We start from the raw sequence: 26,407 nt of genomic DNA, 5'->3' as shown, positions 1-26,407 counted from the left end.
ATTTTCATCTTTTTTAAATATCAATTAACAGATAAAAGCATAGTTTTATAACTTTCCTGCGTCATCATGGACTCCCACAAGTCAACTCCCTTTTACCTTGGCTGCGTTCTTGTCCAAGACCGCATCAACTGAGTACTCAACTGCAGCGAGGGTCAATCGTGCAACCACACTGTTGAAGAGTATGTAAGGTTAGTTTAGGTATTACTTGTAGGGTGAGGGTATTATAGTCTTTATACTCATGTTGCCTTAGACGGGCCTATATATACATCATTTAAATGAGGAGCTCCCTAGTGGAGACTCTCCATCCTTCACTCTTCTTCTTCTTCCTCTCTTTCTCTAACCTTAACCTCATTTCTAACATGGTATCAGAGCCAATGGGCTGGTCCTTCAAGAAGGAAAGAATAAGAGTTTATCTCGCTCCATGCCATCATCTCTTTCTCTCGTATTTTGTTTTTCTCTCTTTATCTCCCTATAGTGTCTTCTCAAATCTTCCCTATGATCTCTCTCCTTTACTGTCTCTCTTGTATTTCTCTATTTTTGTTTCAAACCTCTAAAATCTCTCTCGGTATTTTCAGTGTCGTCGTTTCTCTCTCGGCAAGTCCATTTTCCTCGGCCATATTTACTCTCTCTCTCTCTTGTTTGGGTTGCCGTATGAAGTGTTGTCTTCTTGTCTTTCATCCTTATCTTTGTTTTTCCCCATCTATATTTGTTGTATTCATGCCTTTTGTCTTTCTCTCCAAGGTGCCCACCAAGTGTTTGATAAAATGTCTCAAAGGGGTTTTGTGCCTTGAAAGTCTTCTTTTTGTTTCAAGTCGAAGGCCTTCGGCCTCAACTTGAGGGGGAGTGTTGTCTTGTATTGTTTTTCTTGTTATCTTGTATTGTTTCTTGTGGTTCTCTTATTTTTTGTGTTGATGTCATCTATTTCTTTACATCTCTTTCTTTGCATTGTCTTCTATGTATTATTTTCTGTCTTTTATGTAATTCTTCAAGGTCCACACCAAGTGTTTGCTCAAATGTCTAAAAGTGTAGTGCCTTGTTTCTCTTCGTTTCTTTGTCTTCTTCAAGGTGCACACCAAGTATTCGATGAAATATCCGAGAGAGGTGTGGTGTTTTGTTTGTCTTCGTTTTTTTTTCATTGCAAGTCGAAGGTATTTGACCTTCAACTTGAGGGGGAGTGTTCTCATGTAGTTCTTTGTGTCTTTTCTTGGTGGAGTGTTGTACTATTGTTGTCTTCTTGAGGGAGTTTTGCTATGTTGTTATGTTGTCTTTTCTTGAGGAAGAGTGTTATTGTCTTCTCTTTATGTTATTCGTTTGTCCCTTTGGTGATTATTATCATCTTTCTTGTTTTCATGTCTCTTCGTATTGTCCGGCTTTATGCCTTACCTCTTCGTTTGTCTTGATATTGTCCTCCTTGTCTAGTCAACTCTAGGTTCATGTAGTTTCGCCCGAGGGGGAGTGTTGTTGTGCTCCTTAGTCAGTCTTTATCTTCTCAGCTTTATGCCTTATCCCCTCTTTTCCGGGCGATAGCTTCCATATCCATTGTTGGTCGGCTCTCTTACAGACAACGGTCTTTTTCTGTCAACCTCTCGTTTCCGAGTGATGGTGTCCCCATCGTTGGTCGACTCCTTTTCAGACAACGATGTTCATGCCGTCGACCTTGTCTCCAGACGACGGTTTCCCCATCGTTGGTTGGTTATCTTCTCCCTCCTTTTCGGGCGATGGCTTCCGTATCCATCGTTGGCCGGCTCTCTTATAGGGGACAATCTTTTCCCTTCGACCTCTCTTTTCTGGGCGATGGTTTCCCCATCGTTGGTCGGCTCTTCTCAGGCGAAGATGTTCATACCGTCGACTTAGTCTCCAGATGATGGTGTTCCCATTGTTGGTTGGTTTATCTTTTCACTCCTTTTCTTCTTGTCTTCAGGCGACGATGTTCATACCGTCGACCTTGTCACTAGACGATGGTTTCCCCATCGTTGGTTGGTTATCTTTCTCCTTCTTTTCTTCTTATCTTCAGGCGACGGTTTCCCTGTCAAAATTGTCTCCGATGGTTTCCCCATCGGTGGTTATCTTCTCTTGGTGTTGTACTACTTCACTAATGTTCGTTGTGCGCGCATTCGATGTGCCTTTTTGCTCGATGGATTGTTACTATTTCTCTATCGAGGTGCTTCTGTTCAATTCTTCGTTATTTGCAACTTTATTCGCCGGGCTCTCATTCAGGGGGCGGCCCTGTTCTGTTCGCTCTCGTCGTAGTGCTGCTTCAGGGGGAGCTGTTCATTTTTTATGGCCGCTGATCTTGACGGTTGTACTCTCATGGTGGCCGTTATCTTTTATTATGCTTTCATTATGTATTCACCACACCAGCTTGAGGAGTGTTATACCAAGCTGGATGTGTGTATGAGCTTATTGTAGTTTTTGTTATTTTTAGTTGGTTGTTGTAGTTTCTTTATAGCAAGCTGGAGTTTCATAGTATATACACTCCAACTTGAGGGGGAGTGTTGAAGAGTATGTAAGGTTAGTTTAGGTATTACTTGTAAGGGTATTATAGTCTTTGTACTCATGTTGCCCTAGATGGGCCTATATATACATCATTTACATGAGGAGCTCCCTAGTGGAGACCCTCCATCCTTCACTCCTCTTATTCTTCCTCTCTTTCTCTAACCCTAACCTCATTTCTAACACACACTAAGCGCACACATTCTTCTCTCTCATTTCTTCTCTCCTTTTTCTGCAAGAAATCCCACTGGTAGTCATTTCCCCTTGTCTAAAGGGTAATGGGTCCTTTGTTCTCCTATTGGTGGCACTTATTACTCCTAGTCCCAGGCAGTTGCCTAGAAACCTAGGTAACCTTTGCCCAGGCATCAGGACCCCCTTAATAAATTTCTATATATACTTTTGCATCAATTAAAGCTAGCAACATAAGTTTTCACATTCAAAGTTCTTTGACATATGTGAACACGTTGATAGCATCCCGTTGCCTATACAAAATAGCTTTGATTAAGGAATCCCTTTAGTGATAGCTTTGATTATGGAATCCCTTTAGTAACTTTATACTATTCTCATTTTCGAAAAATGAACAAAGTACACATTTGCAGTTAATACAATTTTGGCCTTGGTGAAAACTGGACTCCAGTATTTTGAGAAACAAGAGCTGAAATTTTCTAATATTCTCACCTGTAGTTATAGAGATCTTTTACTTCTTTCTAGTTATAAATTAATTTTTTCCTGGATAGTTCGATTCGGCAGTTTGTAACTTTTACTATACAAAGGGTAGTTATTTTCTCTCTCAAATCTGCTTATGCTTTGGCTAAATCATTGTGTTTAATAAAACTCATTAATGTTTTTTCAGATACCCAGATGACCCATTTGATAGAATATGGGAATCTGATTCTTTGAAGAGGGCAAATTACCTTGTTGATGTTGCTTCTGGAACTACTAAAGTGTCAACCATAAGGCCAATTAATGTTGACAAGAATGAAAGGCCACCAAACAAAGTGATGCAAACGGCGGTAGTTGGGAGGAATGGAACTTTAACTTACCGGCTAAACTTGGACGGTTTTCCAGGCTTTGGTTGGGCACGTTCATACTTTGCTGAAATTGAAGACTTAAGCTCAAATGAGACCCGGAAATTCAGGCTTCGCCTACCAGGCATGCCCGAATACAGCAGAGATTCAGTTAACGTTCAAGAAAATGCCCAAGGAAGATATCGGTTATATGAACCAGGTTACGACAACATATCACTCCCTTTTGTCCTATCTTTTGCTTTTATCAAATCGTCGGACTCATCCAGGGGACCCATCTTGAATGCTATGGAGATAAATAAGTACCTGCAGATAAATTCCGGTTCTCAAGACGGTAATAAGCCCAGATCTAGCTCCTTGAATGTCCTCTCTTGATTCATATTCTTTTGTTAAAATTATGCATTTAATGAGTTCCTGATATAAACTTTTCATTCGTCACAGCAACTCAGATGGGTAGTTTGACTTCGAGCTACCCATTAGCAGATTGGGCACAAGAAGGGGGTGATCCATGCCTACCAGTTCCATGGTCATGGGTGCATTGTAATTTGGATATGCAACCAAGAGTAACTTCAATGTAATTAAAATTGAAATTTTCAAATATCTCTTTTGGTCTCTATGAACTCACTTTAGTCTCCAAGCTTTGCGTTCCTGGAGTCGTACCGCATGCTCATTACTGCATCTTTATTTGATTTTTAATTGATATGAATGAGCAAGTGTTTGATATTTTCAAAATATAGCCATTTTATCGCGACATTTTGATAAAACAACAAAATCCTGAAACAATCCTGAGAATTTAAAAATATAACGATATTTTCATTTACCACAATAATATCATGATATTTTTCCGATATTTTATTTTATATTTTTTTCTCAATTTATATATTTTAAAAAATTATTTTATTTTATTGTCTTCTTCTGATATAAACCCAAAAATAAAATAAAATAATATACCTCTAGATTTTCCCTTGCCGAGAAATTCCCGAGAACAATGTTTGTTACTCAGGTTGTAATTAAATCCAATGGATCATTAATTGTTTCTGATTCCTCTTATTCTGGCAGTACATTGTCTGGGAAGAATCTGACAGGGAATATTCCTTCAGAATTGACTAAGTTGACAGGCTTAATTGAGTTGTAAGATTCAATAATTTTCTTGTTTAATGGACACTTCAATTCGAACATTTTTCATGATTAGTATCACTTTCCTTTGTATCATTAGTTACTGGTAATTTAATGATTGCAGATGGCTTGCTGGGAACTCACTCACCGGCCCAATACCTGATTTTACTGGTTGCACCAATTTGAAGATCATGTAACAATTTGTGCATAAATTTCTCGGTAGCTGTATCTTCAAATTTTCAGTGTACTCAAAAGATTCGGTCTCTTTTTTTTATTGTAGTCATCTCGAAAACAATCGCCTGACTGGTGTACTGCCACAATCATTGGCGAACCTACAAAATTTAAGAGAACTGTAAGTCTTGACCTTGGATATCAGCTAGTGAGAAGATTAATTAGTTGCTAATTGGTATTTTAAGGGATTCATCTTGAATGGAGATCTAATGTGTTGGGATTGCTTGTTATATTTAATAGGTGATGTCTATTTCTAATAAATTGAAATATTATTATTCCTTGTTCTAAGTAGATTTGATAATTGTCTGTTCTTTAATAAATATTTCTTCAATTTCATCAAAGAAAGGCTTTATTTACTGTCCTAACTTTTTTGTTGCAGGTATGTGCAGAATAATTTGTTATCTGGAACAGTTCCTCGGGGTCTTCTCAATGATAATTTGGTTTTGAAGTGTGTATTCTCTCTCTCTCTCTCTCTCTCTCTCTCTCTCTCTCTCCTTTACTAAGACTTCCAACATACACATCTAATTTTGCAAACTGGTTCAACCTTACCATTGTATGCATTTTATTATGATTAAGCTATTAAAATATGTATGCTTGTTCATACAAGGGTTCAATGTTCTCATTGAGTTGAGAGCTTTTCTTTGCTAGTGCATAGAGGGAGACACATAGCCATTTACCATGTTCTTTTCTCATGGGGGAGATTTACCATAGCTCATTGAATGGATGACAAAATTCACATGATTTAAGCATGGAGATCATTTTAGCTGAAAAATTAGCAACTATGGTTTAGTCTACAAAAGATAATATCCAATTTAAGTTTCTACCCAATTTTGGCTTTGCTTTATTGTAACATTTTTTTTGTTATTGTATTGATAAGCTCCACAAATCGGAGGGTTGGGATGATCCTATGGAGCTGATTTCTTGTGGACACCCTCTCTATGTTAGCGCCCATCAAATGAATGCTTTAGATCACCAAAAAAAATGTGAGACCTATGTGTTTTTGGTCGGCGGACTAGAGAATGATCTCTAGTCGGCGGACTAGAGACACTTTCCTCATATTATTAATACTGCAACTTCAAGTACAACACTATATAACATGGTCATGTTTACAATGATGACCAAATGTATAAATCTGGAATTTCAAATCTATGATTAGGTATATCATCAGAGAGACCCTGTACCAATGGAGGTGGGGCATATGTAAGTGTGCACGTGCATGTGTGGGGGCTTGCTTGCTATGCGTGCATGTTTTCATGTATGCTTAGAATAACAATTAGATTTTTGAGTTTGGAAACATGTGTTGGGAAGCAAATTGGTTCTAGAGGGTTTCTTTTTTTTTTTTTTTGGTAGGTAAGCTGGGATTGAATCCCCAACCTCTGGGTCAAAGAACAAAGCCTTGACCATTGAGCTAGAGGCTCAATCCCAAATTGGTTCTGAGTTAGTAGGACATAGGTGGTAAAGGGGTACAATTTATGAGATCTAGGTTTATCTAATTTCCAGAATGTTAACACTAGATTCCAAATCCTATATACAAAACCCTCCATGTTCTCTTCCTATGCATATTTAGTTTGAAGAAAGGAATAGGGGTGAGTGAGAGAGCTTGGCCTGTTACTGTTAGTTTAGCCATTCTTCATTCTTTTTATATAGAGACCCTTAAACTAATGTTTTTGTCACCGCAACCCATTCTCCATAATGTACAGAGATTTTTCTCCTGTCCTCCTAATAACTCTCTTTGTACAAAACAGTTCGTGGAGAAGATTGATGTACTTCAGGAAGGAGTACATAGATCTACAACAAACGGCAAAGAAAAGGGCGACAATTTGTTTGGAGCAGGACATATTTCTATTAGTATTATTGTTATTATTATTATTATTACTATCATTGTCACTATATTATTACTATTGCCAGTATGACAAAGAAAAAATATATATCAGATACAAATGAGATTATTCAAAAATGAATAGATGAGGGAAGCAATGTTATTCCTTTGGAGACTAGGCACCCAAAAATAAATAGGTGAGGCAGGGAATGAAAATTATTGTGCAATAGGTACAAAATGCCTTTTGAGTATATATGCGAGTATAAAACAAAGGACCATTTATCAATTTATGCAAGTAAACAATGCATACTGGAGATCACTTTTATCCACTGCTAACTGTGTCGAGCAGATTCGAAAATGCATGCAATATCAATTAATTTTGTTTTTACAATGATTACCTCTTAGTAATTACTATTATAAAACATCTCAATATCTCTGCCCATCAGATCATATTTACAATATACATTTCTAGAAAAGTAGCACTTTTATTTATCATTTCTGTAAAATTTTACTTTGAATTTCCCTATCTGCTGGTATTGAATTTGTAATACCATATGATCTTATCTACTATTTCTGTTCTTCTTTTGCAGCTACTCCGGAAATTTAAATCTTCATCATGAAAGCAGTGGAAAAAAACGCATTAAAATCATTATTTTTTCAGTAGTTGGAGCTTCTGTTCTTTTTCTGGCTACTGCTGCATATTTCTTATTTATGTGTAGGAGAAAGAAGGCGCATTATAAGGAAGGTTCGAGTCTGAAAAATTCATTTAAATATGTATTATTCATTATTTTTTCTTTTTTGTCATTGCCTTTTCTTTTCTAGAAAATATTGATAGATACAAAACCTGGAAATCTTTTCTTTGCTTATTTGTCGCAGAAAAAAAAACCAATGCTCCGCCCACCCAGAAACTAGGTTCTTTCTTAATTGATGCAACTGTGGAATCAGCACATTGCTTTGGATTATCTGAAATTGAAGATGCAACTGCAAATTTTGAAAAGAGAATTGGGTCTGGGGGTTATGGAGTAGTTTACTATGGAAAATTGAAAGACGGAAAGGAGATTGCAGTCAAAGTTCTATCCACTAATTCCTTCCAAGGAAAGCGGGAATTTTCAAATGAGGTAACTTAAGTTTGCACCGTAAACACTTTTACTGAATTATGTGCTGTTATACTTTACAGTGGGCATATAAACACTGGATTCATTTTCTCCGACACCATTCATTTTCTCCCCCTAGTTGATATCGCACTGATTTTCTGTACAATGAAGTTGAGGCGTAGCTGATAACTCTATGTGAAAACATTAGCTTTCAGTTCATCATGATTAATTGTACTCTGGTTCATGGTTTGAAATTTCGGTTTCGGCCTCAGCCGAAAACAAAATTTCGGTGGCAATTTCGGTTTCGGTTAAATTTCGGTATCGGTTTTAAATTACGGTCCTAGCAGAAATCCGAAATTTCGGTCCGAAATTTAAAACCATGTTCTGGTTAGAACACCACTGGTTCATTCCTGATTATTATGTTGTTTGCATGCTATAATATCCTGCAGTTGTTCAAAAATGTCTTTCCATATTCATGCCTTTCTACCTATCCCTGGTTGCTTATTCTTGATGCCAGATCCCAGTTATATTTCATATAGTTGACAATGTTCACATGCTAAGCAATTGGACTGGTATTTAAATATTTCTTTTATCCTTTAATCTTTTGTCCCACTTGTATCTTTAAACCATCTGCTCAATGAGGTCATAAGAAACGTCATGATGCAACTGCCTGAGGGGACCACCAGTGGTATATGGGGCACATGATTTTTGGCCAGAGAAGTGGTTTCAAATGGACTTGTGTGCTGAGGAAGAGAGAAGGACGACTGTCCCTGCCATAGTCACCAATATCCCCGATGTGATTTTTTCATAAATTGTTTTTTATATAATGACAAAATCCTGAACTTGTCTCGAGATTTTTCAAAATATCGTGGTATTTTTTTTTATTTTGTACTACAAAAATATTGCAAAGGTTTCACAAATTTTTTTCTAATATTTTCAAATTGTATTTTCAAAATATATAAAGTATTTTATTTTCCAATACACCAAAAACTAACATATCAATTTAAAATATCCAAAGATATGTCCTTCCCGAGAAATACCCGAGACAAATATTTCTGAATATGGTCTTTGCCACACCTGAGCATATAGTTTCATCTGTTAGGATCGGCATGATATCCAGCAAGAACCAAATTGTTACTAAACATCAGTTTGCATGTAGGTTGTTTAGGTCGTATTCCAGTAACATGCCGGTCAACATGATAAAAAAATTACAATTTCTAGTGTTATAAATTAAAAATGTCAGCATGGATGGGGGGAAAGGTCGATAAATGTTTTTTATTATTAAAAAATAGTATAAAATATTGTTTAAGGCTCTGGAGTGATGTCTGAAGAAGGAAGAGAGATGGAGGAGAAGAAGACAAGTGAGATCAGAGAAATCGTGGGGAGAGAGATTGGACTTGTTCGCCGACCACACACGCTCTCTCTCTTATATATATTAATGATGTATAATATTTACAAGAATGCCACATGTAAGTGAGAAAGGGAAAAATATAATTTTATCCCTGTAGGCTGTAGACATGTATAAACTTGGAAACCCCTATATCTCAACAGTCAACACTCCCAAGTTGGTGCAAAGATATCACTCATACGCAGCTTGCCATTGATATGAGACGGTTGGCCTATGGTAATTACTTTTATAAGGATATCTGCTAACTATGCATGGCTAGGAATATACGGGACACAACGCACTCGCTGCTTGAGCTTCTCTTGGATGTAGTTACGATCAACTTCAATATATTTCATTCGATTGTGTTGAACTGAATTGTGTGCTATATAGATGGCAACTTTGTTATCGTAATACAAGTTCATAGGGCCAGATTTAGAGTCCCAACTCAGATACCAATCTCTGAAACCACATTAGTTCACAAATACCATGAGCCGTGTATCTTTATTCTGCTTCTGCACTGGATTTGGCGACCACTGATTGTTTCTCAATGTTCCATTTGACAAGGTTATATCCCAAAAATGAATAGTAACCCGATGTCGACCGTTTGTCGCTTAATGATCTAGCCCAGTCGATATCTATATACGCCTCAACTTTTAAATGACCTTGCTTTCCAAACAATATTCCCTTACTAGGTGAAGATTTTACATATCTCAGAATGCGATAAACATCGTCAAGGTGTAAGGTCGTCAGGGTGTGCATGAACTGACTGACGACAATTGCTAAGAGATAGGTAAATGAGTCTCCCCACTAATCGTTAGAAACAAGTAGCATCGATCAACATTTTCCCTCATCACTCAACTTGTGATTCTGCTCAATGGGTGTCGCTGCTCGCTTTGCTCCCAGGTTGCCTGCTTTCTTCAAAAGATCTAATATGCTTTTTCTTTGGAAAGTGAAGATGCCATTTTTTTTAACGGGCTGCCTCAATCCCAAAAAGGTACTGCAATTTTCCTAGTTCTTTAATCTCAAACTCATATTGTAGATGACTTTTCAAACTGTGAGTCTCCTCACAGCCATCACCACTAACCACTGTATCACTACATACACGATCAGTGCAACTCCACCTCGATTTGTTGGTTTAACATGCAGGGTATGATTAGTCTGTCATTGTGAATATCTAGTGTTCTTTATCACATTACTAAACCTCTCACTTTCCTTTGTGGACGGTACTAGGAAGATCAAGGTTAGTAGGAGATACATCAACAGAGAGACAGGATTGGTTGGATCAAGTAGAGGATTACTGGAATTTATCCTGTATCCAAGGATAAATTCTTAGAAGTTAACTGGTCCTCTTTTGACTTTCTCCTAGTCTAAACCTGCAACTCCTTAGGCCCACTGTCATACAACTTAGTGTTATCACTTGTGTCCCTTGTGTCAAGTGACGAGAGAAACAAAAGAGTATGAAAAAAGGTTTAGTCTAACTATTCATTAGAACCAGTACAACTCTCCTCCTGAAGCAATGATTCTCTGGAGGCAAAGAATAGAACAGATTTTGTAACATCCATGGATGCAAGGAGCTGACAAGAGAGAGGATGGTAACATTGACACCTTTTCGGTGATGCAGAATAACTCAAGAAAACATATTTGAGAGCCTTGGGATCAAATTTAGTATGAAATACTTGATGATAAAGAAAAATCCACATGCGATGCTCGGCCCAAAGTGGGACTACATGTGCCACGTGTTTGCCAAGTGGGCCACACATGCGGGGAGTGTTAAAGTGTAAAAGATAAATAACGCCTTTCTCCATCAGCTTAAGCTTTTGGAGAAGTTGGTAAGTTAACATGGTATAAGAGCCCTAGGGTTTGAGGCCCTAAGGACCACCTTGCAAGCCCCCTCCCTCCTCCCATCTCCTCTCCTCCACTCCCTGCTACAGTAACCCGCTACAGTGCCTGCTACAGTAACCGGTACAGTACCGTTACAGTGACCCGCTATAGTTCCACCACTACCACCACCACCCTCCACCTCCTCCTCCTCCACCACCACCACCACCACCACCACCACCACCACCACCACCACCACCTCTTCCACCCCAACCTCCACCATTTGAAGCCGTACATATTCTAAAACCCTAGTCCTCTTCTCCTTTTCTTCATTTTTCCTTTCTTTTTGTCCATTTCCTTCATGGCCTAAACATTTTAATCCCTATAACTCTTTCTGCGGCTTCGATTCCTTTGTATATTTATGTCTCTCTCTCTTCGAGGCCTGATCATGCCTCCCTCCCGTCTCTCTCGGTTGTAGTGGTTGTCATCGGAGCCGCGGTATTCTCTCTTGGCTCATCTAGTGGCCCCTCTTCCTTTCGGGCTCTGCAGTTGTAGTGCTTGAGCTCCTTCTTCTGTGTTTCTCTTCATGGATCCTCCATTTATTGCGGATCCCTCTCTTAGCCTGACCTTTTCGGTTTGTCCCTCTACATTATCTTCATCTTCCTCTTTACCTAGCTCTTCTTCATTGGTGGATGGTTCATTCCCACCTCATTATGTGCCCTCTCTCATGGAGGACTATTTGAACGCTGAGCGGTGCCTCGTCAGCGCCTCTACTCATTATGATTCCTTTATGGCTCTACTATTGCTGCCTATAGCACTAGTGATCGTGCTACCCGTGGTGGCGGTACCTTTGGCCATAGTCGTCGCTGTAGTATACGTGTTGGTGGCTGGGATCTTACTAGCGGCCGTGATACTGGTGGTCGTCCCCGTCCATATTGCTGTTATTGTCGGCGGGAGGGACCTTATCTAGACACTTGTTATGCGCTTCATCTCGAGCTCCATCCGCCACCTGAGCCTCGCATCATTCACTCTGTACACCATTTGGCTTCTGCTCCTTCAACTATATTGGCTTCCTCTTCACAGCACAGTACAGCCGCCCCTTCTGAGGGCTTCTTTGTCTCTCGAGCTGACTATGAGTTTCAGCTTCTTCGATTATCCCGTTGCCCGCAGAGTGCTGTCTTTGCCTAGACAGGTAGTTTCCCTGCCTCTTTTCTTTCTAGCTCCAACTACTGGGTCATTGATTCCTGGGCATTGAACCATATGACATGTACTTCTTCATCTCTTAGTTCCTTATAGTCCCTATCCTTGCAGTCTATTACTCTTGCTGATGGGAGTATTACTCCTATCTGTGGATTGGCAGTATTTCTCCACGCCTTGGCCTTCCTTATCCTCTGTCTTACGTGTTCCTAAGTCCCCTTTTAGTCTACTTTCAGTTAGTCAGCTTACCAAACATCTTCATTGCTCTGTCTCATTTTATCCATCTTATTGTTTGTTTCAGGATCTCTCTACTGGAAAAATGATTGGTTCGGAACGTGAGGTGGATGAGCTTTATCGTCTCGACTGTGGCCCTTCCAGTACTGTTTTGCACAGCTCCATCGATGCCTCTCAGTGACATTGTCACCTTGGTCATCCTTGCCTCGAGCGTCTACAGCGGACCTTCATTGTTCCTAACCCCATTCAGCCGTTTCAGTGCGAGGCCTGTGAGCTTGGCAAACACTGTCATGTGTCGTTTCCTCCTAGACTTGTTAGTAGAGTCTCGCACCCTTTCGAGTTAGTACACTCTGATGTGTGGGGTCACGCGCGGACTACCTCCGTTTTTGGATGCCGATATTTCATTATCCTCATTGATGACTTTTCTCGCATGACTTGGCTTTATCTGCTTAAAGACCGCTCAACGGTTTTCTTTGCCTTTCACACCTTTCATGCCGAGGTTACAAATCAGTTTGGTCGTTCAATCAAATGTTTGCGCACTGATAACGCTCGAGAGTACTTTTCACAATCTAATGGCTTCTAAGAATTCCTCTCTACTCGTGGCATCATCCACCAATCTTCATGTGCTCACACCTTCCAACAAAATGGTGCGGCAGAACGTAGGTTGAGATCTTTACTGGAAGGGACCCGCACTCCTCATTCAAATGCAGGTTCCGAAGACTTATTGGGGTGATGCCCTCCTTACAGCCTGCTTCCTTGCCAATAGGCTTCCTTCCTCTGTCCTTGGTGGTTCATCCCCATTCACCTTGTTACATCCCCAGCATGACCCTTTTCCTCTCACCCCTAGGGTCTTTGGTTGTGTGTGCTTTGTCCACAACCTCGGCCCTGGATTAGATAAATTGGACCCTTGCGCCGAGCGATGTATCTTTCTTGGGTATTCTCGGACCCATAAAGGTTATCGGGGTTACAATCCTCTCTTACGTAGGTCATTTATCTCTGCCGATGTCACCTTTTTTGAGTCCGACTTACTTTATCACTCCTCATGAGGATCGTCCCGCAGTTCTTGATTCGGACATCCCGCTTCCTCGTCTAGCTCTTCCAGACCCCATACCTTCTCCTTCCTCGTCTCCTCCTTTGCCGGTCCCTAAGTCTTGCATACCTTCTCCTTCCTTGGCTCCTCCTTTGTTGGTTTCTCCGTCTACCACTGTTTATGAGCCCTCTTCTTCATTACAGGCTCCAGAGGCTCCTCTTCCGGCTCTTACGAAGACATATCAACGCAAGTCGAAGTCTACAGCCCATCATCCTCCTACGCCATCGACATCTCAGCCGGAGATCACAACTACCTCTTCTCAGGTACCTGCAGATTCTCCCATTGCCTCGCGTACTTGTTGTCATAGTACTGCTCATCCTATTTCCTCAGTTGTTTCCTATGACTCTTTGACCCCTATGTTTCGGAGTTTTGTATCTTTTTTGTCTTCTGTTTCTATGCCACAGTCCTTGCCAGCAGCTCTTGATCATCCTGGTTGGCGAGCGGCTATGGACTTTGAGATGGAGGCCCTTCAGGCCAATCATACATGGGATTTGGTTCCCCTTCCACCTGGAGCTCGGCTCGTTGGTTGCCGCTGGGTTTATGCCGTCAAACACTTACCTGACGGTACAGTTGAGCGCCTTAAGGCACGCATAGTTGCCAAAGGTTATACTCAAACCTTTGGAGTTTATTACCAGGAGACATTTTCCCCGGTTGCCAAAAGACCATCTGTCAGGGTTCTCCTCTCACTTGCAGTTAACAATGGCTGGCCCCTACATCAGTTAGATGTGAAGAATGCCTTTTTACATGGAGAGCTTATTGAGGAGGTGTATATGGAGCAACCTCCTGGGTATGTTGCTCAGGGGGAGATGTCCTCCTCAGTGTGTCGGTTGTGGCAATCTATATATAGCCTGAAGCAGTCCCTTAGAGCTTGGTTTGGCCGGTTTAGCGAGCTATCATGCGCTTTGGCATGAAGCAATGTGCTGTTGATCACTCTGTATTCAGTTATCAGTTGGGTGCTGGTTGTGTTCTATTGATAGTGTATGTTGATGACATTATCATTACAAACGGTGATTCAGTGGGGATACACAAATTGATAACATTCTTGCAGAAAGAGTTATCAACCAAAGATCTGGGACATCTTAAATACTTTCAAGGCATTGAGGTTGCCCATTCTACTAGAGGTATCTCTCTCTCGCAGTGAAAATATGTGTTGGATCTTCTTGAAGAGACATGTTACCTTGGAGTGAAACCTACCTCAGTTCCTATGGACCAAAATGTGAAACCTCTTCTAGAAGAAGGGGGTTTGTTAGATGATCCTGCAGATACAAGAGGCTAGTGAGTAAGCTCATATATATTACAGTCACTCGTCCAGATATATCATATGCTGTTGGTGTTGTTAGCCACCATACGAGCTCACCTCGTACTTCCCACCTGGCAGCAGTGATTCAGATTATTCGCTACTTGAAAGGGGCACCAGGGAAAGGCCTCCTATTCAAGAAGCATGGGCATATCAGGTTCGAAGGATTTTATGATGCAGACTGGGCAGGATCTCCTGTATATAGGAGATCCACCACCGGATATTGTACTTTTGTTGGCAGCAATTTAGTGTTATGGAAGAGTAAGAAACATAACATTGTTTCCAAGTCTAGTGCCGAGGTAGAGTACCGAGCTATGTCCCATGCTAGTGGAGAACTCCTTTGGTTACGTTCACTCCTATCTGAGATTGGTTTCTCCCCATCTTCTCCAGCCTAGCTTTATTGCGACAATAAGGCTGCGATTCATATAGCTACCAATCCTGTCTTCCATGAAAGAACCAAGCACATAGAGGTTGATTGTCACTTCATTCGCCAGCGAATTCATAGAGACGAGATTTATGTTTCCTTCACTCGGTCTGTGGACCAACTAGCGGATGTTTTCACTAAATCCCTTAGTAATGCAAAATTAAATGACATCTGTAACAAACTAGGAATGTATAATGTATAAATTCCAGCTTGAGGGGGAGTGTTACAAGTTTGTGTGGGTGTGTATTGTAGCCATAAGGGCATAGTAGTCTTTTGTATGTTCTCTTTCCTATAAATACATAAGTGAGGGGGAGGATCTCTAACTCACTCTTTCTCTTCTTCCTCTTTCTTTCTCCCTCTTTGGTGGCTTCTAACATTCGTGCCAAACAAAAGAGCTCGAGTCACTTCAAGTAGGTGTCAATTTTTTTTTTCCCGTTTCGGAAACCCCATTCTGTTAGACGCCAATTTTTATTTTTTTGTAAGTTAGCTTTTGATTTGTACCCAAAAACCCATGAAGGCATCCAGAAGGATTCCATTAGACCAAAAGGTTTGAGGAACATTTGTGCGAAACAAAAGAGCTTGAGTCACTTCAAGTAGGTGTCTATTTTTTGTTTCGGGAAACCCCATTCTGTTAATAATGTAGTAGGCGAAGGCCCTTTCCTTGTATCTTAATCCACTCATATGCCCCCGCCCTTTCCTTGTATCTTAATATCAAGCTCGCTAGAGAGGGAGTTCATATGGAGAGAGTGGAGTTTTTCGACTTTCTTCCTCCATAGTTGCTTCCGCTTTGTATCTTAATCCTTTTTGTTTCTCATTTGCTTTATATGCCCTTTCCTTGTATCCTCTCCAGACTTCCTTGGTCCGCTTTTCTTTTTCAATGAAGTTATCCTTATTATTCAAAAAATAAAAATGTAGTAGGCGATGCCCCCCAATTTTAAAGGGTTAGTACTCGTATAGGACTAATATCTTGGACGAAGAGGGACAAAGGAGAGATCTTTCAGATATATTTGAAAATGACAGTGCTTGATCTTGAAGAAAAGGGAACGGAGAAGAAAGAAAAACAGGATGATTGAAGAAGAAAAAAGAGAAAAGAGATCTAATGAAAATGATCATAAGAATTGGAGAGGGATGATGGGAGAAGAAAATGAGAAAAATATCTCAAGAAAATCGTCACAAGAATAGGAAGGGTCTGTTCTTGTGGTGTTTGGTCGAGATAATTCTTTGGGCTTTTCATACAATCTCTTACCTCTCCTCCTCATCCCTTTTCTTCGAGAGGTCTCTCTCTTCTCCTCTTCTTGCTTTCTATCACAGTATCAGCACACACACGCACACGTGCATACCATAATGTCTAATGAAGATTTATTGTATAGTTGGTGAAATGAGTGAATTTCTGTAGTTGGAGAAAATTATATTTTCTTTCTCTATCCTTCAAAATCAGTATTACTAAAGTGACCAATGACTTGCATTTGATCCAGGTTTCTCTGCTTTCAAGGATACATCACAGAAACTTGGTTGCATTTCTTGGACACTGTGAAGAAAAAGGGAGAAACATTCTTGTTTATGAGTTTATGCATAATGGAACTCTAAAAGAACACCTATATGGTAAGTCTTATCTGTTTGCGTACTAAGCAATTTATTTTAGATGATATCATTTTTTTTCTACATTTTTACAGGTCCTTTAGCCCATGAGAGAACCATCAGTTGGATCAATCGCCTTGAGATTGCCGAAGATGCTGCAAAAGGTGAAGTCAATTGTTGTTTCATTCAGGTGTACCAAAACGGTCCACTACCTCTGTTTTTTATTTTTTGGTTTTTTTTCTTTGGGAGTTTTCGGGGGGGGGGGGAGGGGGATAGTGAGTCCACTACCTCTCTTTCAGAAAGACAATTTGATTGTTTTGAATTTTAAACTCATTTCAGGCATTGAGTATCTTCACACAGGCTGTGTTCCGACTGTCATTCATAGAGATCTGAAAAGCAGCAATATTCTTCTTGATATGCACATGAGAGCAAAAGTATCAGATTTTGGTCTCTCAAAACTTGCAGTGGAGGGGTCGTCTCATGTCTCAAGCATAGTCCGAGGAACCGTTGGGTATTTAGACCCCGAGTAAGGCCTTCCTCCTTCACTAGTAATATTCCTTTTGCGGAGCTTAAATAAGCCATGTATGGAAGTTTAGGCATATGAGCTAGAAATTTCAAATGAACAACCATGCATACACTATATATCACATAAACAACCCCATGAAAGCATGAAATTGTGTTTCTTCGACTCAACTCAACTCAACAGAGCCTTTGTCCCAAACTAGTTGCGCTCGGCAAGAAATTGAATTTCGTATGTATCAAAAATCATTTCTTTCCAAGTGGATCTGATATATTTTCTTGAGAAATGCAGGTATTACGTCTCTCAGCAATTAACAGATAAGAGTGATGTGTATAGCTTTGGTGTCATTCTTCTTGAGCTGATTTCAGGTCGAGAGGCAATCTCAAATGAAAGCTTTGGCACTAACTATCGTAACATAGTCCCATGGGTGAGGACCCTTGTTTTCTCTTTTCCTTTACAACTTGGGGAAATCTTTTAATTATTTTTTACTTGAATATATTACTCATTTTTTTATAGTTGTTTACCCCATATAAATATATAAGCATTTATTTCAATTTTTAACTTGGCACGTTGACACTCGTGTTGATGTACAAGTTACATGGCTTTCTTCATATGCTTGCTCACTATGCTTTGAATTTGATATAAATTTTTATGTGTAACCAATTTTTGCTCCATGACATGGAATGACTAATGTTGCAGGCAAAATCACATGTTGAAAGTGGAAACATTCAGGGAATTATCGATCCCTTACTACATACTGACTTTGACATTCAGTCAGTGTGGAAGATCACTGAGAAGGCTATGATGTGCGTCCAACCCTATGGGAGGATGAGGCCATCGATATCAGAGGTGCTCAAGGAGATCCAAGAGGCAATTTTAATTGAGAGGGGAGGATCTGAGTTGGGAGAAGGTAACTCTGATACAATATCAAGAACTTCCGCACATTCTCCCATCAATGTGGGTTCCAGGGAATTTCCAGAAGCTGAGCCGTTTGTTTCATTTGACGACCCTATTGCCGTGCCGATTGCCCGATAAGTCACATTAATAAATTTGCCTTTCCAGACCAGGTACCGTGTAATTTCCAAAAAAAAAATTGAGTTGGGATTACACAATTATGCCCTGAAGTCTTTGGTGAAACCTAATGATGCTAATAATCGTTTAGATGAAAATCATGAATTTAGTATCCAGGTTGGAAAGTATTTGGTAACTTGGGTATCCACCAACAAGTTATCCCCAAACGCCATGTTTGTAATTGCTGAAATTGATCAAATCCAAAACATTGTGAATGCCTTTTTTTGGTGGTGGTTTGATTTGTTAATTCGGAATTAGGTTGCATTTAGTACAGAAAAAAGGCATTGCTTAACCTGGTTTAGAAGAAAACTAAGAGATGGAACAAATAAAATTAACAATATGTAGGTATAAACCATGATATTAAAGTTATCAACAAGAAAATTTACAAAATGAAATGAGTAAAGAACAGGAACCTCAGATCCGGCTGATGCATCAGACACCGAGAATAGCACTGCAGAAATAACAAGCAAGAGACGTAGAAGAAGAGAGCAAGAACAAGGTCAGTTAAATCTAACATGTAGTAAAATAACAACTATAGATTCTCTTTATAAATGTGGAACAATAATGTGCCTGCTGAACAGACAATTAACATCTAAAAATAGGTGAAAATCTGTAAGGTATAAAGGATAGACCATAAAGAATACAAATCAGAGAAGAATATTTAAAGAACATGTAAGAGAAGGACTAGATGGAAATCAAGTCAAGAGAATGGTGAAACTGACCATTTCTTAGAAAACAGAACCCAGAGCATCCCACAGACTCTGCCAATGAAATATCATGGTTCAGTGGAGACTTAAACACAATCTGAATACCGGATAGTGTTCGAAGCAATTGCTTTCTGTAGTTGGCCTAAATCCCTAGACTGTACCATTTATAGCTCCTCATAAGAATTTCACAGACAAGTTGAATAGAAAGAGGAGTTTCATTAATGAAAGGTAAGAATAAATGAGGAGAATCACTTGTTCTTATCTAACTTGAATGTTTTTTTTTTGAAAGGTGACAAATTTCATTAATATTTGAAGAGCAATTGGGACCAGAGGTCCTAGCCTGCTATTACAAATATTAGATATAGAGACACCGGACATATCCGATGGTTTACAAAAGAGGGAAAGCCTACTTCCAGAAGAAAGGATAGAATATCCTTATCGTAATGGAAGACGTTAATTACAAGTATGAGAATATTTCAAATTCCTCCCGTATTGCTCCCGCTCTAGCCAGAGTGTCGGCCATCTCATTTGCCGATCACCTCCGATGTTGAAGCTGCGGGTTAAGTACTCGCATTAGATCCAATATTTCCGCTACTAGCTCCTACAATCTCAGGGGCCCTTTTACGATTCAGAAGCAAGCCACTACATTTGAGGAATCACCTTCTCCTATAAGAGGACGCCGATCGTGTTCAGATGCCCATCGTAGACCAAAGAGTAATGCTCTAACTTCAGCCTCATTAGAGTCACATATTTCACACTGTCCCGAATATGACATAACAACTTCGCCAGAAGAGTTCCTAATGACTCCTCCAATCCCCGCTCTTCCAGGATTGCCCAAAGAGCTGCCATCAAAATTGAGCTTCAACCATCCCACTGGCGGGCATAACCATTTTGGTTTAGGCTTGGAACAAATAGTTTTGTCCCATATTATTGACCACCAGTTCCTTATGAGGTCACCAATTACATATGGAGTTTACTTCTTGACCTTTGTCCATGAAATCATTTCGATTTTGCTATCCAAAGCATAGAAGCAGGAAATGCCTAGGGTAGGTGGGAAATGCGTTTCCGAAACGGGTACGAAACGCTTTTTGGAAAATGGTAAAATGCCTGTGAAACGTATGTGAAACGTTTGTGAAACGCGTTTCCCATTCTTGGAAACGCATTTCACTTCCATGGAAACGCGTTTCTTGGAATTTTAATACTTTTAAAGGGTATATTTAAACCCCGTTTAGTTTTATGTGAACAACCCTATCTAGTTTAAAAATAAATACACTAAAGAGGGTCGTCCTTATCAATATATGTATTACCATCACATTTATGTGTTTCACTAGCGTTTCCTTTAGGTTTCACTAGCGTTTCACTAGCGTTTCCTTTAGGTTTCCCAAACTTTTTCCTTGCGTTTCACATGCGTTTCTCTATCATTTCCCGTTTCTCGTATCCCCTTTGATTTTTTCACACGTTTCACGTTTCCGTTTCACATACCATTTCCAGTTTCTGTTTCCCGAACTGGCAACTATGATCCAAAGCGACGCGAGCCATAGTTCTACTTTTCTCCTTGAAGATGCGTCTATTGTGTTCTTTCCAAATATTCCAAGTTATGGCATATGGAACTGTGGCCCAAAGATATCTTCCCAATTCTCCAAAAGGACCTGATCGCCATTCATAAAGGAGGGAGCAAATCGACTGAGGGTAGACCCAAGAGACCCCAAAAGCACCGATTGCTTTTGTCCAAATATGATAAGCAAAAGGGCAATGCATCATTAGATGGTCCAGGATCTCTTCATCTTGATGACAAAGAACACATACTAGCCATATTGAAGTGTCTTTTCTTAAGACGATCACATGTGTTGATCTTCTTGTGTACCAATGTCCATCCAAAAGCAACTACCCGTGGTGGAGCCATCGATTTCCAAAGACGCCTTACCGGAGAAAGATGCCCCTCTATTAACAAAGAGAAGGACTTAGCAGAAAAGTCCCCACTCGAAGAGGGGATCCAGATTCTTTCATCCTCCCTATATTGAGAACAGTATGCCGATTCCAGGGAAAGAAGTAGTCTCTGGAACTCTTGAATTTCATCATCCTTAAGATCTTGACGCAGACGAATATCCCAAAACCCTCTTCCACCCTGACCCTCTCTCACCAGGTAATCAGCAACAATCGCATCTGGATTCGATGCAATTCTAAAAAGCCCCGGAAAGTCCAGATAGAATTTAATTTGTCCGCATCAGAGGTCCAGCCAAAATCTTACTGTGGTACCCTTCCCACTTTGTAGCGGATGGATCGATCAAAGTCTTCTTTAACAGAGCAGATGGATTTCCAAGCACCTGATCCTTTTCCGCCCGATGGTTTCTTGAAGCTCCAATCTCCCCATTCGGAATCATATTTCAACCCTGTAACCCGGTGCCATGGAGCAGATTTTTCTTTACCATATCGCTACAGCCACTTGCCAATCAATTATTTGTTACGTAGTCTAATCTTACCAATACCTAGGCCCTCGTTTGCCTTTGACTGTGTGACTTTGTCCCAGCAAATTAGATGCCTTACTTTCTTCAATGTTCCATCTTCATCCAATAAAAAATTCCTTTGTAACCTCTCAATTCTCAATGCCACCTTAACTGGGATTTTGTATAAGGACATGAAGTATAGGTAAGTTAGAGAGAGGTGCTTTGATTAGTGTAATCCTTCCCCCAAAAGAGAGATACTTTTTCTTCCAGGTAGCCAACTTCCTTTCAATCCTCTCAACAACCGGATCCCATTGGGATGGCGATGGGATACCAGATCCTAAGGGCTTGCCTAGATAGGAAATTGAGAAGGACCCCGCAGAACACCCGATGGACTCTGCCAATCGATGCACTTCTGATTAATCCATATTGATGCCCAGGAGCATGCTCTTACCCAAATTAATTTTAAGGCCAGATGCGACTTCAAACCATCTAAGAATTGTCATAACATTAGATATAGCCTAGGGAGTATATTGAATAAATACCAGAGTGTCATCTGCAAATTGGAGATGGGTAATGTCTTCAGCTTGCGGTCCCACTCGAAATCCCCCAACCAATCCCATTTTGTTGGTTCTTGTCAACAATAGACAGAGAGCCTCTACTACCATAATAAACAAATAAGGTGCCAGTGGATCCCCCTATCGAATCCCTCTTGATGCTTTAAAGAAGCCCTCCGCTGAGCCATCAATGATTACGGAAAAGGAGTTATTTGATATCAGTGCTCTAACCCAATTCCTCCAGGATGAACCGAAATCCATTTTCTCTTGAATGAAGTCAAGAACTTCCCAATCAACATGATCATAGGCCTTTTCTATGTCAATTTTGAAAAGAAGACCCGGACACCCACTTCTTTTTGCTGAGTCAATAAGTTCGTTGGCTATTAGAACACCATCAAGAATCTGCCTTGATTGAACAAAAGCTCCCTGAAATTGTGAGATGATATCCTCCATGTAATGTTTCACTCTTCGGGCTAATAATTTTGCAACTATCTTGAGGATATCGTGCATCAGGCTAATCGGACGGAAGTCTCTTATCCCAATAACACCTTCCTTTTTTGGGATTAAGGCGATGAAAGTCGCCTTTGCTGTTTCACTAATGATTCCTCTCTGAGCAAATTCCACAAAGAAGGCCATAATGTCCTCTTTTAAGATCTTCCAAAAGAATTGGAAGAAACCATGGGGTAGCCATCCGGTCCTGGGGCTTTGTCCCCAACCATTGAGGAAATAGCTTGTTCAACCTCCTCCTCTGTAAAGTTTTGATCCAGATTGGCTCTCTGACTGCCCGAAATTTTCTTGAAGGTAAGACCCTCCATCTTCGGCCGCCACTCCACAATTTTTGAATAGAGGCCAGAGTAGAAATCCACAATTAAAGATTTAATAAGATTGGGGTCTTCAACTATTGAGTTGCCATGCTGGATGCAATTGATCAGGTTTATCCTTCTCCTGGAATTAGCTGTTCGGTGAAAAAATTTGGAATTCTTATCCCCAGCCTTAAGCCACAATGCCCGGGATTTCTGTCTCCATCGGATTTCTTCTCTGCGCAAAAGCATCTCATGTTCAGCCAGTAGATTCAACCGAGCTAACTGATGCTCCTCGAACAATATTCCTTCCTTTTCTTAGAGTTCGAGGGAGGCCAACCTATTTGAAATGGACTCTTTTCTCTTACTTGAATGTTTCATCACTCCTTATATTCAAGTTTCATTAATTGGAAAAGTCTCCAATTACTACCTAGAGTTCAACACCACTAGGGATTAATGTAAATGAAACTCTAGACATATATACTTTGTTGCAAATCTAAATTGAAGAAGACAAATTGGGTTGATGTTACTAGTTTTTATTGATGAATGGAGCTGGTATAACTGTAGAAGCTTTGCCTAACACAGTTCACCAAACAAAAAACAAAAAGAAAGAGTACAGTTCTCTACTGACTCCCACTACAACTTGCAACAGAAAATCTCTAGTTGTATATTGATAAATGCTGCAAATCTACTGCTTTAATTGTTAGAAAATACATTAGAGACTACGCTATAAATTGTTACAAACCACCCATCTTTAATGCATATCTTTTCTATTGAGAATACAAAACTATGAACTACAAAACATCAAAGCATCAGAAGAGATCAGACGAGAACCAAAGACCATATCATGAGTCTCATGACTAAGGACTAGAAGTACCATACTGATCCCAAGATTCCCAAGTACCTCCATTCCTCCTTTACATTTGGAAAATCCATATGGACTGTTGATGCAAAGCAAAGTTATAAAATTTGCAGATCAATCGAAAAAACTGCCAAGAGAACAAAAAATTTCAATGCTAAGCTTCATATTAAACTTTCAAAATTTGTGAATAATTCAAAAGTTTGTGCACTTTTTTTTTAAAGTATGAGTTTTTTAATAAATTAGAAAAATGATGCATTATGGGCATTCTAATAATTACTATTGTTGGTGGCTACATTTTAAAATCCGGCAACCTACTGTCTTGCCTTGTGCTAATTCAAGCTTACATCTGCCATTGATGCTACTACCACTGTCATGCTAGAGTCCATGGTGGCCGCGACCACTATAATAATTCTATTAAAAAGAATGAAGAACTTTTTCTATGTACCTACATACAATATGTACTTAGATAAAATAAGTTTTTTAGTGGTATTATTATTCCCATGTACTTTGAACAATGTTTCCTGTAGACTCATATCTTATATCACTAAATTTTTGTATTAATATTGGAAATTAGAGAGTATAAATTATTAGAATAGGAACATTGTTGGTTCTTGGTATGAGCAATAAGATAAGAGATAAGAGATTATAAATTTATGAAGCACTTGACTATTAGAGGGCCAACTGTATGTCTGTTTTATGATCCATTTGAATCCTAAGTTAGGTCCAATTTGGTCGGATCAGCCGGGCTTACTTTATGTACACCGCCCTATTAAGAATCAGATTCCATTGGAGTATATTTTACTATTGTTTTACATAGTTAAAATTTTAAAGTTAGAATTTTCACCATGTTTTCAGCTGCAATTCGACAAACGCAATCACACAAGTGGTGAATGGAGACAAAGGAACGCGTCCACTAGTGTTCGACAAACATAATCACACTTGGGTGTGATGACTAGTAGGTCAGTGCGAGTGGTGTGTGGTTTATGATGAATGCGCTGGTGTGCCAATTTGTTAAAATTTCAAAATTCAATTCTAGGTGTAAACGGGTAATCAAACTGGGTCCCGGGATTGGATTTCAGGCTATTTCGAAGAAGAGGGAAACATCACTTCTTCCTCTTGCTCTAATGCCTTTTTAGACAAAACGACTTTCCAATGGCTTGGGGCCAAAGTGAAGGATTTTATTGTCGATACACGCAGAATGTAAACGACACGTCGATATATGCGTAGTGTAAAGTACTAGCGTTTAACGTCAATGCACGGAAAGTGCAAACGAATTGATTTTGACATGTATCCAATTAACCTCTTACCAGTGTGAGGGATCGAGAACAAAAGAGAAATGCTCACCAGAGACGATGAATCCTTCTCCGTCGGGTCTTCAATTCTGGGCGAAAAACTACAACTACTGCAAAGTAAAAGTACAATGTGGAAAGACAAGTAAATGCAAAGATAAATTAAGACATATTGGATGTTGGTGTTGGAAATAATCTTGGGGTCAAATAGATTAGTTTAACAAAACTAGTGATATATTTAATTAAAATGAAATAAAGAAAAGCTTACCTTTGATGATCCCGAATGTAAACCGCAAATCCGTAACCAAAGATCAAAGCATATATGTGAGAAATTAAGAAGAATTTAGTGGTAGAGGCACGTTACGGATTTAACGCTACTCTTAAGATAGATTATCGCCCCTACCACGCTTGGTATGCAATCGGGTTCTCTTGCGACCTATCTCCAGGATACAACACCACTATACTTGTCTTTGACGGTGTGCACACCGGCTCGGATCTTGCGAACAACGGTTGATGCCAATCAAATTGCCCACTTAAAAGAGAAACTTGCAAAGCTTTGAAAAGATTGACACTTTCGAAACAGTACTCAAGAATAGAAAAGAATGAACAAAACTTCAAGAAGAGAAAAACGTGTGTATGTCAGAGGAAAAGAGAGAGCTCCTCTTGTATACACTGTTGTTGTGTACATATTAACACTCTTCGACGGCTCTTTATCTCTCTTAATGCACACAACGTTTGCAAAATAAAGACAAAAAAAAAAATGTATAAAATATTCGAAGGCATTTAAAGATTGCATAGTAACGATGAAATTTCAACCGTTTGAAATTTGATTCACATAAGATAAAAGAAAAAATCTTTAAGGCCAAAGCATTAAAAGCTTTAAATGATTAAAAAATTCAACAATCCCCCTCATGAATCAAAATTCAAATTAAATATATTAAATCAAATATGGGCAACTTTGAAATATCATGCAATGGGTGAAGGTGTCTTGTGGACTTGAACCTCCACTTAGTGTTTATATATTTGAGTCTATTAAAGTTCTAAGTGAACTACGTCTTGAACTAAGAACCTTGAGTAATAGACCTTCATATATTACACACACGATATCGGCAATGTAACTGTGTTCTATCGGGGTAGCACATTTCGGCCATGCGCTGGTCCTGTTTCATGAGCGCTCTAGAGAACAAGCCTTAATTCTCATAGGAAGCGGCCCCACTTCCACACTCATATAGGTGAGTCCATCAAGGGTACCTGTAACCACGCACCCCGCTTATAAACAGCTATAGACCCATTCAGAGCAAAGCTCTTCCTCCATATCGTTACAGTTAGTACTATTTACATCTTAAGGATAGGCCAA

At 39.6% G+C, this 26,407-nt stretch overlaps 1 protein-coding gene across 1 annotated transcript in view; it reads left to right on the top strand.

Moving 5' to 3' along the window:
- LOC143880440 (putative LRR receptor-like serine/threonine-protein kinase At1g67720) overlaps positions 1–18,641 on the top strand; it is a 45,341-nt gene extending 26,700 nt beyond the window's left edge. The window contains exons 3-15 of the mRNA XM_077383456.1: positions 3,347–3,852; positions 3,960–4,092; positions 4,578–4,649; positions 4,759–4,827; positions 4,915–4,986; positions 5,245–5,313; positions 7,275–7,429; positions 7,561–7,802; positions 16,701–16,827; positions 16,899–16,967; positions 17,143–17,329; positions 17,615–17,750; positions 18,023–18,641. Of these exons, the coding sequence (XP_077239571.1) occupies positions 3,347–3,852; positions 3,960–4,092; positions 4,578–4,649; positions 4,759–4,827; positions 4,915–4,986; positions 5,245–5,313; positions 7,275–7,429; positions 7,561–7,802; positions 16,701–16,827; positions 16,899–16,967; positions 17,143–17,329; positions 17,615–17,750; positions 18,023–18,358 (2,173 nt within the window). The 3' untranslated portion in view covers positions 18,359–18,641. The remainder of the gene's footprint in view (positions 1–3,346; positions 3,853–3,959; positions 4,093–4,577; positions 4,650–4,758; positions 4,828–4,914; positions 4,987–5,244; positions 5,314–7,274; positions 7,430–7,560; positions 7,803–16,700; positions 16,828–16,898; positions 16,968–17,142; positions 17,330–17,614; positions 17,751–18,022) is intronic.
- Positions 18,642–26,407: the final 7,766 nt, after the last annotated feature.

This window comes from Tasmannia lanceolata, unplaced genomic scaffold (genome assembly GCF_043159265.1).
Source record: "Tasmannia lanceolata isolate RefF3 unplaced genomic scaffold, GAP_Taslan_0.1 ptg000006l, whole genome shotgun sequence".
In the NCBI taxonomy this organism is placed as follows: domain Eukaryota; kingdom Viridiplantae; phylum Streptophyta; class Magnoliopsida; order Canellales; family Winteraceae; genus Tasmannia; species Tasmannia lanceolata.
Note: the sequence above shows the minus strand (reverse complement) of the source record. Positions and strands in the feature narration are given on the sequence as shown.